General features: G+C 38.0%; 1 protein-coding gene across 1 annotated transcript in view; it reads right to left on the bottom strand.

Moving 5' to 3' along the window:
• The window catches only part of LOC150095096 (uncharacterized), a 332,715-nt gene that overhangs the window by 22,996 nt on the left and 291,094 nt on the right, over positions 1-18,625 (bottom strand). The window contains exon 8 of the mRNA XM_090411047.1: positions 12,582-12,660. Within this exon, the coding sequence (XP_090267173.1) occupies positions 12,582-12,660 (79 nt within the window). The remainder of the gene's footprint in view (positions 1-12,581; positions 12,661-18,625) is intronic.

The raw sequence follows: 18,625 nt of genomic DNA on the forward strand, positions 1-18,625 counted from the left end.
AAGTGAAAATCCGAATTGGCTTAAATTAATGTCACTTACCTGAAATCATAATGAAGTAAACATGTGTAGTCTGTACCATTAAAATCAAAAATGCAGGCATAACCCATACCCAAGTCATACATCATGTTAGATTTCAGACCACCACCATCGTATAGCAAATTTTGTTGTATAACAAATCTACCCACCGCAACACACACTTGTAGAAGTAGAATGAAACCAAGAATATAAATATCTCGGCATATTTAATTTATAGTATAACCAAGTGAAAAATCTTTCAACATCTATTTCTAATCCAGAGTATTTTAGTAATAAGGTGTCACACCTTTTGACAACAGTCATCCCTTGACTTATGTTGGGGTTCCGTTCCATCCGGCAGGACGTAAGTCGGTTGGACGCAAGTCGATACATTAAATGAACCGAGTTATAGGGTTTAGGGACTAACCGTAATAAGCATACTCTCATTTTAATTTTTAAACCTTGTTATAAAACTGTACTGTGCGTTACTGCCACTATAAAACAGTAGAATAATCACTCAAATCTTCCTCCACAATCACATCTTCATTACCTTCCCTATGTGAAGGACCAGGCTGCAGCTCTTCTGGTGTAACCTTTGTTTTTTTTTTTTTTGATGAAAATGTCCAACGTGCTTTGCTTATTCCTCCTCTTCTTTTCATCATAAATTTGTTTATAGCAAACAAATGCATCATTTACTTTTGTTTCTACTAATAAGTAGCATTCAGCATTGGAGTCCATGTCTTCAGCCATTTTGAGAACATTTCTGCAAGACTCTTCAGTATCGTCGATTTAATGGAAGTAGATCCTTTCACAGCCTCTATGATTTTGTCTTTATTTTTCAAAATGGTCATCAGTGTAGAATGAGACCATCCGAATTGTTTAACCTCTTCTTGTTTCTCTTTTCTCCTCTTCCATTTCTCATTCTTTCTCTTCTGCATCACATCATTTCCTCAGTTCGAACAATTCTTCGTTGGTCAACTCTTCAGGGGCACTTTCTACGATTTGAACTATGTCGTCATCATTCACTTTGAGATTCAGATTGTTTGCTAGGCCCACTATTTCTTCATTCAATTCAAGGGTCAATTTTTTTTTCTTTTCAAAACTTCCAGAATCGTGCACAAATCTTTTTAATGTCTTTATCCATATGCCACTCATACACTGAGAGGTCATTTCATCCCAAGCCACAGCAATAATTTTAATAGCATGATAAATATTGAAAACTCCCTGATCCAACGGTTGGATCAATGTAAGTGTTTGGAGGGAGAAACATGAACTTGGTGAAGCCAATATAGATAATGCTCCAGGATGACCTGGAGCATTATCTAGAATTAATAAAATTTTAAATTCTACATTTCCTTTCAGATGATAGCTTTTCATTTCACTTGCATAACAGTTGATTAAGTCATCTGCAAACAATTTTTGAGTCATCCATGACTTCTTATATCTCCATCTCCGCTAATGAACTGGAATAATATTTTTGAAGACTTGTGGATTCTCACTGTGCCATATCACAAATGGTTTCAGTTTATATCCAGCCACATTACACCCCAACAGAATCGTAATATGGTCTTTAAGAGCTTTGAAACCAGGCATAGATTTTAGCTTTTGGTGGATGAATGTCTGCTGAAGCATTTTTTTCCGAGACAAGGAGGTCTCATCCATATTAAATATTTGCTATAGAAAATAATTTTCTTCCGTAATAATTTTATCCAATTTCTCCACAAACTCCTTGGCAGCTGCAGATTCAGTGCAAAATGCTGCTCAAATCTCATGAACCAACTGGAAGCAGCATTGAATTCGTAGTGGTAATTGGGTCTTGCTTTCTCCTTCAACATAGTGAAGAGACTTGGTGAGTTAGCAGTTATGGTCCTCTATCCGTGATTCAAGTAGCTTTTCCATAGCACCGATAGGACCTTGTCGTTGTTTCGTCACTATCGTCGATTTAATGGAAGTAGATCCTTTCACATCCTCTATGATTTTGTCCTTATTTTTCAAAATGGTCATCACTGTAGAACGAGACCATCCGAAGTAATGTGCGATCACATTGACAGGCTTACCAGCTTCACGTTGCTTTATAATTTGCGAAGTTGCAAGTTTCAAGATCAATTGCTCACCTCTTTTTCTGTGATTCTTCACCAGGTTTTTAATGGGCATGTAGGGGCCATGTTGCACAAAATATCCGGAAATATTTAACAATAAATACACAAGTAACCTTCATTTTAAAAATTTTATGGAATTTACAACCGTGTTAAAAAACTTTTTTTATTATCCTGACGTTTTGATCTTCACATCAAGATCATCATCTGGAGCATACATAAATATACAGGACAAGCTGAGTTACATCATTAACTGTAAGCTAGAGAAACAATGATTTGATCACGTTATTCTACTGGCGTGACCTCTGGTGAAAAAAAAAATAAAATAAATAAAATAAATAAATAAATAAAAATAAATTTTTACATCAAGCTTTTTTTCACCAGCTTGATGTAAAAATTTATTTTTATTTATTGATCAAATCAGTTTCTCTAGCTTACAGTTAATGATGTAACTCAGCTTGTCCTGTATATTTATGTATGCTCCAGATGATGATCTTGATGTGAAGATCGAAACGTCGGGATAATAAAAAAGTTTTTAACACGGTTGTAAATTCCATACAATTTTTAAAATGAATGTTGATCACCGTGTAACCCTAAAAGAAAGGAACACAAGTAACCTATTTCTCAAACAAAATCAACAGAGGAACTGTTGAAGATCGTGAACAAGGATCATACACAAATTGTGAAATCACATTCACACATCCAGGATGACCTGGAGCATTATCTAGAATTAATAAAATTTTAAATTCTACATTTCCTTTCAGATGATAGCTTTTCATTTCACTTGCATAACAGTTGATTAAGTCATTTGCAAACAATTTTTGAGTCATCCACGACTTACCAGGTAACAGTTGTTACTCGTGAATATCAGTGAATAAACCATAGGTCGTGAAATATCGTCGCTCCACTAGCTTGCAGTGGTGGTATTCTTAGTCGCAATTCAGAAGGAGGTGGTATATTACAGAATTTCTGCTATGTAATTTAGCATGTGAAAGTTGCTTTCAAGTTGTGGTGGTGGAGGACGATCCATGTTAGTAACATGGTTCATCCACTTTTAGCCTTTTTTTAATTGTTTTTTACATTTCCTGCTATTTACACTTTTTTCCATCAGTCCCCTGGAAAATGTAAAAAAGGGATTTTACTGTATATATATATATATATATATATATATATATATATATATATATATATATATATATATATATATATATATAGTTTGATCAAGTTTGCTATTCACTATAGCAAACCTTGCAAACTATTTCTCTAGTCTTTAGTGGTTTGTTATTATAGTGGCCATTTATTATATAACAGAATCAAGTAATTTGCTGTTTGTATACACATACTTTAAGGCTTCAAATAATGAGAAATGTTTATATTTATACAGCCTAAGAGTAGCCTGCCTAAGCACCTCGCCCCAGTGGTACATATTTCTATATACGTTGGGTGGTGCGATCTCCTGAATGAGAGAAATCCCATAACCCAAGGCAGATGAGAACAGCCTACCGTATTTACTCGAATATAACTCGCACTTTTTTTTCCAAAATTAAAGCTAAAATATCATAAGTTTTAAAAGAGGTATACCGTGAGTAGACATATCGATACAAAATTAAAAACAGAAAACTCACGTACAAAGATTATTTAATAGTATAATTTTCGCCTGTGTGTGTGTGTGTGTATCACAGGCATCTTCAGTACATTTTAAGCTCAAAATGTACTGAAGATGTAACAGTTGTTACTCATGAATAAACCATAGTTCATGAAATATCGCGTAACCCAGATGAGAACAGCCTACCGTATTTACTTGAATATAACTGGCACTTTTTCCCCAAAAATTAAAGCTAAAACATCATAACTTTTAAAAGAGGTATACCGTGAGTAGACATATCGATACAAAATTAATAACGGAAAATGTACAGTTTTCCATTATTAATTTTGTATTGATATGTCTATTCATGGTATACCTCTTTTAAAACTTATTGCTAGACTTCACGGAGAATCTATTTCCAAACAATCTGCTAGATACGGTAAAGGAGGTAAAGAAGGCCAAATGCATTAACAGATTAATATTCCTTAAACGATGTAAGATGGCTTAGGTTATTCCTACCTGCTGTAAAATAAAATAAGTTTTTAGGCCCCCAAAAGCTCATCAGATCTACTTAAAAGCTAGTAAGTCTCTTTTAAATAATCAGTTACAAGAAGCTAAAAAATCTCTTGCCCTCTTACAGAGAAATTATGGACATCAAAAACGCTCTAGAATCTGTTTTAACGGTTGAAGCTTTTAATACTATAGTGCGCATATCTTCGAATTCTTACCTAAAGGTCTTTAATGATTCTCGTGACAAGCTAAAACGCAAATTTGAATCACTGGTCAGCCTACGTAGATCCAGTAATGATGCTATCGATACAGATAAAGTAGTTATAAATGTTTCCAGACGTCCACTAACAGACAGTGAACGTTTTGTTTTATTAAAAGGACATGTTTCGCCGTTGCGTCGAATAAGGTGCCCCTGATGGATTTTTTTCATAACATAGACAGAGGTATTCGATCCTTATCCCAAAAAACAGCCAACAGGTTACGTTTTGAATATGCAAAAATTCTTTTTAATACCAAGCCTCCTCGTCCTAATCTTTCTTACTCTGAGTTTAAAGCATTGAAATCACTGAAGAACAACCATAATTTAATTATTACGAAAGCTGATAAAGGGAAGGCTGTAGTGATTCAAGATAGGAAGGAATATGAGAGAAAAATGTCTCTATTACTTTGCGACTATTCAACTTATAGGCCTCTTACATCGGATCCTACTGGGAGTCAATTGAAGACACTTAATTCTCTTATAGATGCTTCGCAACCATATGCCTGGGGAAGGAGTGTCCTAGGTTCGATTCCCGTCGGTGACGTGAGGAGCTGAAGGATCTTCCTCAGCCATAGCCAAGTTAGCCAGTCTTGGGTGTGGACAGCAGGGTTTTTACCTCAGTTTTTTTTCTGGGGTTTTTCATCCCGCAAAGCAGGCAAACTGGCCTTGAGAACTCAACACTACAGGCCATAGGATACACCGGGGCATAAGGCTGACCACCTTATCCTGTAAATGGAGTGAGGTCCGATGATCAATGGACCCTCAACACCGCAAGGTAAAAGAGGGTTATAAGGTAGATGAGATGAGACATCTACATGGAATGAAGATCAAAAGAAAAAACTTAAAACCTTCTTCGGTCGTCCACCTAGATTGTATGGTCTTCCGAAAGTTCGTAAACCAGGCATTCCGTTGAGACCAGTTGTAGATTGTATAGGTTGCCCCCACTTACAAAATCTCAAAATTTTTATCAAATTTACTCTCCTCTTCAACTAGAAGAACTGATACTTATATAAAAAATACTTCGGATTTCAAAACTAGAATTTCAGATCTTCATTTGGATGTTTCTGATATTATGATCAGTTTAGACGTTTCTTTATTTACAAATGTGCCTCTTTCAGAAAGCATTGAATTACTGCAACAGGAATTTCCTTCAGACATTGTAAAATTATTTGATTTTGTAATACATTCTGGTTATTTTTCCTTTAAAAATAAGTTGTATCAACAAATTGAAGGAACAGCAATGGGCAATCCTCTTTCTCCTGCTATCTCCAATTTCTTTATGGAACATTTTGAACAACGTATCTTTGACAACATTTCTCCCAGACTTACTCATTGGTTCAGATATGTCAATGACATTTTTGCTGCATGGAATGGCTCTTGATGAACTTCAACAGTTTCTCACTAAGTTAAACACACTTCATCCTAGGATCCAGTTTACTCTAGAAGTAGAATCAAATAAGCAGTTAGCCTTTTTATATCTTCTAATTCTTCGTCAACCAGATGGTAACCTACATTTCTCAGTCTATAGAAAGAAGACTCATACAGGCCATTATATCCATGCTGAATCTCATCATCATCCCAGTCAAAAGGCAGGAACTATTAAAACACTGGTTCATCGGGCCCACTCCTTTTGTTCTTCAGACTATCTTTTACAGAAAGAACTGCAATATATAACTTCTTCCTTTCTACCTAATGGTTATAAGAATTGCTTCATTAAAAGAGCTTTGAGTAATTTTAATATGTCTTCCTCTTCAAATACAGAAGAAATAACATGCATTCCTATCCCTTATTATGGCAGGGCATTAGTGAATGTATAGCAAAAGTTTTAAAACCACTGAATATTTTTGTTCCCTTTCGACCGTTTAGAAAAATCTCCACCTTTCTCACTTCTCCTGAGGACAAGCTTCCACATCTTAATTATCCAGGTGTATACCAGATTCCATGCTCTTGTGGATTATCTTATTTTGGACAAACAGGAAGATCTGCCTCTATTCGGCTAGAAGAACACCAATCTTATATTGACTACTTTAAACCTGAAAAGTCTGGACTTGCAGAACATGCCATCCTTACTAGACATAGAGTTCATTGCAGAAAGACACGAGTCCTTCACAAAAGTCAGTTCCTCATGGAACACCTTTATAAAGAAACATGCAAAACTTTACTTCATTCTCCTAACTTAAACAGATCCAACGGCTTACGTCTATCCCCTTTATGAGAGATAGTACTTTATAAATCAGCTAATCTTTCCTAACTTTTTATTGTATACATTTTTTTTTTTGTTAGGAAATTTATTGACTTTTTTAGTTATCTTACACCAACTACTTAGGTGGTGCTTTTTGAATTATCAGTTATTGTTTATTTTTGAGCTTAAAATGTACTGAAGATGTCTGTGACACACAGGCGAAAATTATACTATTAAATAATCTTTGTACGTGAGTTTTCCGTTATTAATTTTGTATTGATAAAACATCATGGTGCCAGATATATGCAGGAATTTTCAGAAACTAAAGTTTTCAGGAAAAAACTTAAAATGGGTAGTGATAGCGAAGAATCTCCTATTCGCTATCGCTACTTCCAGCCTCAAGAGTGGTTTCCTTTGTGCATTGCCAAAGTCATCTACCCAAGTAACATCGTCTTCTTTCCCATTATTTCAAGCAAAAATTACCGGTAATTTACAAAACTTGAGATACGTAATGAACAACTAAAGAGAAGTGAAAGCAGAGTTCAAAACAGATAGTAATGGTTGGCCAGTAGAGATAGAGCAGCTATGAAGATGTGCATATGATTGGTGCGATATTAACAAAAGATCACGCGACTCAACAACAAAGGGAAGCCGACAATTGTTGAGTTGAAATACTAATTTTCTTCAACCCAATTCCATAATATTTGAGACATTCTTAGTTTTAACACATTCACGATGGGGTGGTGTTTTGCCCGTTTATTGTTCGAGTTCCAAGTGAACTTCTCATAACCATTTGTGTACCGCTTCTGCGTCAAGCTGGTGGGGAACTCACGTGCACACACTATATGGCATGTTTCAATTCCTGGTAGAATTTTATTTGAAGTTAGCCTTTTTGATCTGCTTTAATGACATTGAAAATTTCAAATGCAATCAAACAAACACTTATTTCTTACAATTGAAAAATTGGACAATAGTTTCTAGTTATATACTGTATTTGCCAGTGCAACAAATGGTTTATGCTTGAGTCTATACAGCATAGTTTCTGTGGGAGGGGAAATGAGATTCATTAGTTAGCGCTGTTTTTATTCCAGTTGTCTCAAATTGCACTATTTGTTGAGAAATATATTACACAGATTGCAAATGTCTCTGTACCTTATTCAGCGATAGAATAAAACTACTTGTTTTTCTTGCATCTGCAGTATAGTGGCTGTTGGGGAGGGTGTGTTGTTTATCATGGGGAGTGAGTTTCTATCGCCCCGAAGTGAACGTGCTTAAACTTCTTTTTCGTGTGCGAGGTATATGCAAAACTTTTTAATTTCTTTTTTCGTAAAGTAGAATCAGGAGTGTGAGTTATATTCGAGTAAATATGATATTCATTAATTCATTCATTCTTAAAACCATAAATATGAAATATCCAATTTTATTAATTTTATAGAGCCTGTGTAGCTCAGTGGATGTGGTGTTTGCACACCACCGTGCTTGGCCGCATGAAGGAAGGCTTGGTTTCGAGTCTAGTCAGCGACTAGAGGAAATTTTACTAAGCCTTTTTTCGACCGGTTCCCGAGTTAGTCGATCTCTGGCACGGGCGAGCAGGTTTTTCCTCCCAGAAACTTGGGTTTTTCGTCCTGTAAACTCAAGAAAATCGACCGTAGAACCCACATTATTTTTCAGACATTAAATATATTGTGTTAGGGTTAGGGACCACGAGATGGCGGCACATTTGAGCCATCTCTCTTCACTGCGTACCGCTTAATTAGTGATAGCCTTGGGCCATCTGTCTCTGATTGGGTACCAGTGGAGATTGAACTGCCCACTCAGTCTCCAAAAGTTAGATAGGGCTAAATGGCCTCGCCTACTCCCGTATACGGGAATAAAAAGGCGTTAGCTGATTTTTTTTTTGATTAATTTTATATACTTTATATCATTCTTATTACAGCTAGATTAGCTTGACATTAACAATTAAATACCATTAAAGTGTGATGATATTTATGTTTATATATTTCTCTTCTTGGCTGAATGACTGGGGCAGTTTTATTCAACTAATCATATCACAATTTAAGAGAAAACTATTGCAAGTAGATTTTACTAACCATTTACAGTTCACTCTCACTATAGCAAACACCATTATAACAAACTTGCTTACTATAGCAACTACTGAAAAGCCCCAACCACAGTTTAGGGGTAGTTTTATTCAACTAATCATATCACAATTTAAGATAAAACTATTGCAAGTAGATTTTACTAACCATTTACAGTTCACTCTCACTATAGCAAACACCATTATAACAAACTTGCTTACTATAGCAACTACTGAAAAGCCCCAACCACAGTTTAGAGGTACAGTAGCCCCCCCCCATTACCCGCAGGGGGATACGTTTCAAGATACCCTGAAACAAGACACACTTGAAACTGCAGATAGTACCGAACCCTATACAAGGGATGTTCAATAAGTCTAAGAGAATGTTTCAAGAAAGTCTAAGAGATGACGCCACCAGTACATATCGAGGTTATTTTTAGTTGCTGACAACTGTTGGAGGATCACACACTAAGTTTCAGTCAGATAGATATATTACTCTGTGTTTGGAGTTCATCTGAATTGATCAAGTACCATGATTTGTGAAAAATGGATGAGGAAACTAAAGCTAAGCTTGATAAACACTATGGTGAGTCTGCACCTTCGATTAGAACAGTTATAAATTTATAAGTGGTTTAGTAACTCTCGAAGTGGCCATATGAGCACAAGTGACGCTGAACATTCTGGACACCTGAATGTTCAGCGTCAGTTTAGACTGGATTAAGATTATGCTCATAGCATAATCTTCATAGACTTCTTGGAAAAGGGAAAAACAATTACTGGAGTATATTATGCATCTTTGCTGGATCGTTTAAATAATGAAATAAAAGAAAAACGACCACACTTGGTGAAAAAGAAGATTCTTTCCTACGATAGCACACCCGCTCACTCTTCTGCAACTGTGACTGCAAAATTGTTCAATTTATGCTATAAAGTCCTTCCGCATCCACCCTACTCTCCAGATTTAGCTCCCTCGGACTACTATCTGTTTCCAAACGAAAAAATGGCTGGCAGGAAAGAGATTTTCATCAAATGATGAGGCGATTTGCGAAACAACTACTATTTTGAAGAGTTGGATAAATCATAATATATATAGATGGGATCAAAAAACTCTATCATCGTTAGACTAAGTGTATAGACCTCAAAGGAGACTATGTTGAAAAATAAAAAAATGTTTGTCCCAAAAAATGTTTTCTTCATTTTTATACGGACTTATCAAACAACTCTCATATATTGCTATGTTTTTTCCCATACGTACATACCTATGATAAAGTTTAATTTATACACCCTCTGTCCAAAAAGAAACCGAACTTTTGATAGAAAATAAAACACAGGCCAATTATAATTATTCAAATTATTTATTTCAATCAATATACTCTCCCTCAGCTTCAATACAGCGTTTGGCATGGTCAATTAATTAATTGAGTTTTTTTTTGCATCAGTTTTTGGGATACTGTTGAGGGTTGTGGTTACTGCCGCTTGAACGTTTTCAAGCGGCAGTAACCACATATTGCTTTCCTTTCATCGGCAAATGAAGTCGGGGGAAGAGAAAGAGGTCACAGGGTGCTAAATCAGGTGAATACGGCGAGTGATCCAACACACAAACTTGGTTTTTTTTCAAAAACTGTCTCACAATGTTTGAACAATGAGATGGTGCATTATTCTGCAAAAGTGATCAGCTGCTTGCATCATGATATTTATGCCGTATGCAATGAATTCTCACTATCAATTGCTTCAAAACTTCAAGATAAAAACTCACCATTGACCATTTGGCTAGACAGAACGAAATCTTTGTGGATAATGCCCTTGGAATCATAGAAACAAATCAGCATTGCCTTTACTTTTGACTTCTCCAAGTGACTTTTTTTTCAGCTGCCCCTCTTCTGGTCTCCACTCAGTACTGGCACTTTGTTTCAGGCTCATACTCTAAACACCATGTTTCATCACCAGTAATGATCGTTTCAAGGAAGTTTGAGTTCTTAAGATCGGTTTTAATTTAATGAGGTCCTTGCAGTGTTCAATTCGATAATTTTTGGTCATCGGTCAACTTGTGGAGAACAAATCGCAAATTCAATTTACAGGGGCCCAAACTCTCGGTCAAAATGTTGTGCACTGTTGATTTTGGAATCCCCAATTCATCTTCAATCAATCTTAATGATGATTTTGGGATTTCTTTGATGAAAGAAATCATGCAATCTTTGGATGTTAATTTCACTCAGTCCAGATTTTGGATGGCCCGGGTTTTCGTTATCCTCAAGTCTCAAGACCACTTTGAAATCGCTTAAACCACTTGTAAACTTGAGTATGGGTTAAGCATTCATCACCGTATGCTTTTTGAAGCATTTCATGCATTTCGGTAAAACTTTTACCAAGTTTAACATAAAAGTCAATCATAGCTCTCTGTTTGAAACTCATTTTCCGACCGTTCGTCAAAACACTGTCACTCTTGGCACTATAACTCCGCCTTCTAATGAAATAAATGTCATAAACAGTTGACACAACACTAATGAAGGTTGCTGCTTTGGACAACAAAAAGATAAAACAGGTGGCGCCACTAGTTTCTTCTATTTTCGAAAAGTTCGGTTTCTTTTTAGACAGAGGGTGTAAATTAGGCATAGTAAGAGATTAACAACAATAACTAATAATAAAATAGAATAATTATGACAACATACTGTAATAAAGTTATACGAATGCGAATGGAATCTTAGCAACCTCAGCACACTTTATGTGTGTGTATATATATATATATATATATATATACACACATATATTTTATGAAGTTGAGAACTTTCACCGTTTTTACTTAAAAGGAAACACTTTACGGTTTCACTTTGACATATATGAATTGCCGCATCACTACTCTTGCACTTTGGGGCCACTATTAAGTAAAATAAAGGTCACTTGAACACAAGCACTGCGACGTTCGATCTGATAACCAAAAACTACTCAGAACAGCGCACAATTCCTGATATCTGAAAGTTGCGTGTAGCTTTCTCCACCTTTGCATCGTGCCTGGTGTTGGACTACCTCTGGGATCAGCTGAATTGTCTATTACTGAAGAAAGAGCCATACAGCTTCATGTTGTCAATGTAAAATTACATAGGCAAAGTTGGTATTAGATCCCACATTATTTCAAAGCCAAATGTTTGTAGAAATTATGAAAATTTTGCAGGATGACCTGGGAGCTTACGAGAATACAATCAGCATCCTTGAGTTGCCTTAGCTTGCACTACCTACTTGAGTTAAGTAGCTAAAGCAACTCGGGGGATGACCATGACTGTATTCTCGTAAGCTGGCAGGTCAACCTATGAAACTTTCATAGTTTCCACATTTGGCTTTGAAATAAAGTTGGATCTAATATCCACTTTGCCGATATAATTATAAATTGTTTATTACTGGAATTTTCCATTTAATATTTTCGTACTGGGATTATTATTATTATTCAGGCCTCCATGGAGTCAAGAGACTCATCATGCGAGGTCCTTCTCAGGAAACACGAAGTCTATCATACCACTCCTCGAACTCGCTGGCCATTCTTGCTCTCCCCACTCTATCAGGCAATGCATTCCACCGTTCAACCACTCTCCATGCAGAGGAGGTTGACCGCGGATGGGGGGGGGGACTACGGTATAACGATATACAAAATAAATTCACTATAGCAAACTGTTCCTATAGTCCCTATATGTTTGTTATGGTGAAAATCATCCAACAAGACACTGGAAAGTGTCTCATGTTCATTTTGACGTTTTTTTTTTTAAAATATGATTCTTAATCAATTCTAGATGATAAAGTAATTTTTTTAACCAAGTTTAAATTTCAAACAATTTTTGATAATTAAGAAATAAAATATCAAATATTACCTCAACCTTAATCGCTTCCGTTGAAACCTTCTACTACTTTCTGAGGAAAGTGAATCATTTTCTGACTCTTCACTGCAACCTATACAATAAACAATTTCACTGCTATTAGCTGCAGCTATTACAATTTCAAGTATCAAATTGAAAATGAAAATTTATAAGGAATGGATTTTATCAATGTAAACAAGAAACCTATAGCTACTTGTTACAGAGTACAAGTTCGATCATCACATGCTCATATAATCTTTTGCACTCAAAGTGGAAAGGGAATCTGAATAAATTTATGTTATTACTAGAGAAATATTTGATTACTACAGGTAATATAAAATGGCACAGGGTTTGATTTATTTTAGACTATGAGGTAGACTTCTCAAACTTTCAAGTAAACAGGTTACATTACACTACAGCCTTACACTAGCTTTTATATGCTGCAATTTCCAAATCTTTTATTATCAAGAAAATGTTTCTGTGAATAATTTCAGCTGCAGCTTACAAATGATTTAAGATTTTTGCTACTTAAAACTTCCACAGTATCCCAATCAGTCACCTAACAGCAGTGCTATTCTAAAATTGCTACTGAAAAACATTAAAATTCACACCTGAAAGCTGCTTAGATGTTGAATGCAGACATTTACTTACAAAGTTGGGAGCATAATAGTCAAGAGAAGTACAAAGAAGCTCTTAAAGTAGAAGGTGGCTCATCTAACATTTACGATTCCAAGCAGTTCGATTTATGAACTACTTAGAATAAATTTTTGATTGCATATGGATGACCATTCAATGTTCTCTCCCCTCGCTGTAGTTAGTATCTAATGGTATCTGTTCTTAAGATATGCAAATTAGGAAGAAAAATTTATCCAGAGTACAGAGTATACCTACCTGAAAATTTCAAACTCCAATTACCATCACCACTGAGATTTAAAAACCTGATAAGATCAGCAGTAAGACTCTTCTAATACAAGTAGAAAATGTGGCCTGTTTTAGGAAGCTGACAACTGGACAAATTATGGCCTTAGCTGGTTGAAGTCACGAACCAGTAGATTATGTCTACTAACTCTGTATGGATAGTCAGCTGAAAAGCTCTTATAAGTGATTTTCAGAGAGAGATGACCTAGCATTCCAGACAGGATGCATATGAAAGCCTTCTCGACTAGAGTGTTGTTACCACCAAAAGTACTGTGGGAAGATGCTGACAACTCCATCTTAAGGAAATTATGAGCATGCTATGATTCCCTGAGACAGAGTACTGAGCTAGCCACATCACAGTAATAATCAATGACTAGCAGCAAAATATCAAATACCACTCAGATTTATATAGGTTCAGCTGATAAACAAGCGATCAACGTGTATTCTTCATGCAAAATCATTTGTTTCTAGAGAAAATTTAATTGACTATTGGGTATAATTAATTACATCTAATTTCATCTCATATCCCTATTAATGTTTTGGGCTTAACAGCTTGTTATAACCAAGATATGTTTGTATTATCTTAACATAGGCTTTTAACTACCAAATCTGTGGCGGGAAGCCAAAATAACTGCCATGCCTAAACCAGGGAAAGATCCAAATGATGTCAAAAATCTACGACCTATATCCTTGCTTTGCTCCACTTTTAAGCTCTTTGAAAGAATTCTCCTTAAGAGAATTTCACCACTCATTGAAGGAGCATTCCCGATTGAACAAGCTGGCTTCAGGCCGGGAAGAAGTTGTAGTAACCAGTAACCTGGCTGGCCTTGACAACATATCCCACCCCCCCCCCCCCCCACCCCCCCCCCCCCCCACCCCCCCCCCCCCCCACCCCCCCCCCCCCCCACCCCCCCCCCCCCCCACCCCCCCCCCCCCCCACCCCCCCCCCCCCCCACCCCCCCCCCCCCCCACCCCCCCCCCCCCCCACCCCCCCCCCCCCCCACCCCCCCCCCCCCCCACCCCCCCCCCCCCCCACCCCCCCCCCCCCCCACCCCCCCCCCCCCCCACCCCCCCCCCCCCCCACCCCCCCCCCCCCCCACCCCCCCCCCCCCCCACCCCCCCCCCCCCCCACCCCCCCCCCCCCCCACCCCCCCCCCCCCCCACCCCCCCCCCCCCCCACCCCCCCCCCCCCCCACCCCCCCCCCCCCCCACCCCCCCCCCCCCCCACCCCCCCCCCCCCCCACCCCCCCCCCCCCCCACCCCCCCCCCCCCCCACCCCCCCCCCCCCCCACCCCCCCCCCCCCCCACCCCCCCCCCCCCCCACCCCCCCCCCCCCCCAAGAGAGAGGAGGGAGCTGATCTTTTGTAGAACGGATAAGGGTAGCAAGTTTGCGGTGGGGCTTATATGCTGTGTGTAGGTTGTACTGTTTTAGTATCTTGGCTATTTTTTCGGATGTGCCACGGATGTAGGGTATGGTGATGGCATTTTTAAAATCTTGTTGACGAGAAGGACGGGGAATGGGGAAGGAGTTGATTATTTTTTTGATACTGTGATCGCTGTAGCCATTGGAGAGGAAAGTGCTGTGTATGTGGTTAAGCTCAGTAGTGAGGGCAGCTCCACTGGAACAAAGAGTGTGGGCTCTCTTGGTAAGAGTTTTAATAATGCCATATTGTTGAGAGGGGTGGTGGTGGGAGAGTTTGTGAATGTATCTGCCTGTGTGTATGGGTTTTCTGTATACAGTGAAGGTAAGTGTATCATAAGGCAGGTGTGTGACTAAGGTGTCTAGGAAGGGTAAACAATTGCTCTTTTCCTTTTCCATAGTGAACTGGATTCTTGGATGTAGACTATTGAGATGACTGAGGAAGGAGTCTAACGTGTCTGGGCCATGAGGCCAAATAGAGAACACATCATCTACATATCTTAGCCAGATAGAAGGTTTGAGTGGGGCTGAGTCTATGGCTCGTTTTTCGAAATCTTCCATATAGAAATTGGCAAGGGGGGGAGTGAGAGGGGGGAACCTATGGCAGTTCCCTCTATCTGCTTGTAGATTTTTTTGTTCCAAGAGAAATACCCAGAGTTAATGGCAAAGGAAAAGAGATCTAAGATGTCAGAGGGAAAAACGTTTTCTAAGAGAGATAAGGTGTCAATTAAGGGAATATTGGTAAACAAAGAGGAGATATCAAAGCTTACCAATATGTCTGTCTTATTCACGGTTAAATTTTCTGTGAGGGCTTTAAAGTGGGTCGAGTTTTTTATATAGGAAGGGGACCTTCTGGTGAGGGGGATCAGAGAGTTGGCCAGCTGTTTAGATAGTCTATAGCAAGGTGCATTGTTGGCATCTACTATAGGCCTGAGTGGGGAATTGGGTTTGTGGATTTTTGGTAAACCGTATATTCGGGGGGGGGGGGGGGGGGGGGGGGGATGGGAGCTGAAAGGTTTAAGTTTTTTCGTGACGTCAGGGGGCCAGGAAGATACTTTTCTGAGTAAGATTTTTAGTTTCTAGGACTTTAGTGTCACCCACGTGGTTGGGCTTAGTATTGTTTGTTATTTGTGGATATGTTACATTAATTGTTTTTGTAATCCCCGTAGATGTCCTAGTGACTAGGACGAAATATAGGAAGTATTAAATTCTATTTTTATTCTTTTTGAGTGTTGTAAAAAATCCATTAAGCCTCCAACATGATCAAGATTTTGATTAATGAAATTTTGTCTTAGCAAGGATTTGCTCTGTAGTATGATGAGATCATCCTCCTTATCAGGATCATCCATCAAATTCAAATTGGTTTGATTTGTACATGTACAACTTTCACAAGCAGACCATAAATGAAAGCAATGTTTGTGCCTCCTCCATTAGCAATCACTTGAAATGAGTATAGTAGCCCCCCCCGTATCCGCTGGGTTTGGTTCCACCGTCTTCAGAGGATACTTGAAACCGCGGATAGTAGAACCTCCACTGAGACCCAGATTTTTGCACATATATAGCAAAATTGAAGCAGGAAATCACTAGTAAATTGACTTAGTCTCATGCGCTAGGAATGTAGGGTTTTTCAGTGAATATGTTATGTTGTTAATATAAATGTATAAACAAAATTGTATGGCTCAATAAATAATAATAAAAGAGGTTTTTTTTTTATTAAATGAGGTAATTTCTAGACTATCACTTCACCTGTACTATCCAGGGATGTTATCTACTGCATTTGGGCACACATTCCATAGCTCCTCGATAATAATATTACATATTTATTTACAATTATCATGAAACAATTTTTACATCTTTAGAATCTATGAGGAGCAATGGAATGTGTGCCCAAATGCAGTAGAAAGCACCTGAGTAGTACAGGTGAAGTAGCAAACCAAAAAAAATTGCCTCATTCAATAAAACTTCGTCTTTAGACAAATAAAATTTAACCCACATAATAATTATGTAGAATGAAATGAGAAAATATTCTAATGAAATTGTAATTGTTAATAAAATCTTAACATTTTTATTCTTATCAGGAGGAATCAACTGAGATCCGAACACCTTGTGTTCAGCTACATGTTTATTCATCTTCTGAATCTTTGGCAGTTGGCTGCTTGCTTGCCTACTGTTAAATATGTTATCAAATCTGTTATGTGGCAACCGCACCATTGTTACGTCGTCACTTCCTTATATTTGCTCTTACTTGTCTTATAATATTAACTTCGTGTCTATATTGTTAATAATTCCTTAATAAAACACTTTGTTATAACCTTAATTATACCTCATTAACTCTTTAACTTATGCAGTCTCTAAATTTACCTTGGGCCGTCATCAACTTTAAGGATATTGCACGTCGATAGAAGACAAAGAGATTCCCAATAGGCAATGGCAATTCCTTTGTTTCAGTGCTGGTTCTTTCTTCGGATTCAGAGAAAATTTATATTATACTGCGCCACCCTGAATCCTAGATTTCTGAACAATGAAAAATCAAAGAACCAGAACTTAGCATAGCACACTATCCCTAATTTCTTAAACTATATAAAGTAGTTCAAATCTCATCTATCTCTAACTTAGTTTACGGTCGTAGCCTCCCTTACAAATTACCTCCCACGTGGTTCAATTATTTATGAGCAGTGCAATGGGAAATGATATCAGGCAAGTCAGCTATTGAATCTAAAGAAAACATTTATTAACACTCTAGACAAATTACATATGAATAAGCTTTGGCACATGCTAGCTTCAATATCAATTTTAATGAAAAACATAATTATCTAACCCTTCTGACTCTGTCTTAGCATATATAAACATCAGTACAGTTAAAACATTCTATCAAAGGTAAATCATAAGCTAAACTTCACAATACTACAGGTTATTCATTCATAGACATTAATTTAATGTCTATTTCTTCACTCATGTCTCAGAGTTATGCTGCCCTCTTAAACTGTATCTCTAAGGTCCTTGCTTAAAATTCACAACTTAATGTGCAACTAAAATTTACAATCTTTCTTCCTTTATACATTCGCTAAACAGATTAAAGTTTCTAAATTGCCGGGGATTATTAGAACATCATACATATCACGATATAACATCACCTCCAGGTCCACTTTTTGTTCTGCTTGGTCTGCATTACTCCACTGAATGACTCGGAGTGGATACATCTCTGGCGACAAAGACACATGCTCGCCGTTCACTGTTCATCAGGGTCGGCAAGGCTTAGTTGTCGCTGCAGGAATTCAGTTTCGCTGAGCAAATCCTTAACCGGTGATTTCCCAAGGATTCCGTGGCATTCTCTTACGATCTCTGCTTCACTGATCCCTTCAAAGAACGGGGACGAACATCGGCAAGCGAAGAGGACGACTCAAGAAAAGGACCAGCAAAAGGCTCTGAGCTGGCGCTGCTTCACTTTTTAAATCTTCCCTAGCATACTCTTCGATGGTGGTGGGGTGGGTGTGTATGTGGGGCAGATGTAGAGAACATATCTATTATTACCAGGTGATACTTGTTGCCCTTCGTGGTGGTGGAAAGGAGTCCAATTATATCCATGGCCACAGCTTGAAAGGGACGCATAGGGATGGGAAATGGTTGAAGAGGATCCTTTCCCACAATGCTAGACTTTTGCTGGCAAAGGTGACACGAGGATATGTAGGATTCAATGTCCTCTCTCATAGCCCTCCACAAG

Source organism: Typopeltis vanoorti, chromosome 21 (genome assembly GCF_054136105.1).
Source record: "Typopeltis vanoorti isolate ZY-2024b chromosome 21, IOZ_Tvanoo_1.0, whole genome shotgun sequence".
NCBI classification, from domain to species: domain Eukaryota; kingdom Metazoa; phylum Arthropoda; class Arachnida; order Uropygi; family Thelyphonidae; genus Typopeltis; species Typopeltis vanoorti.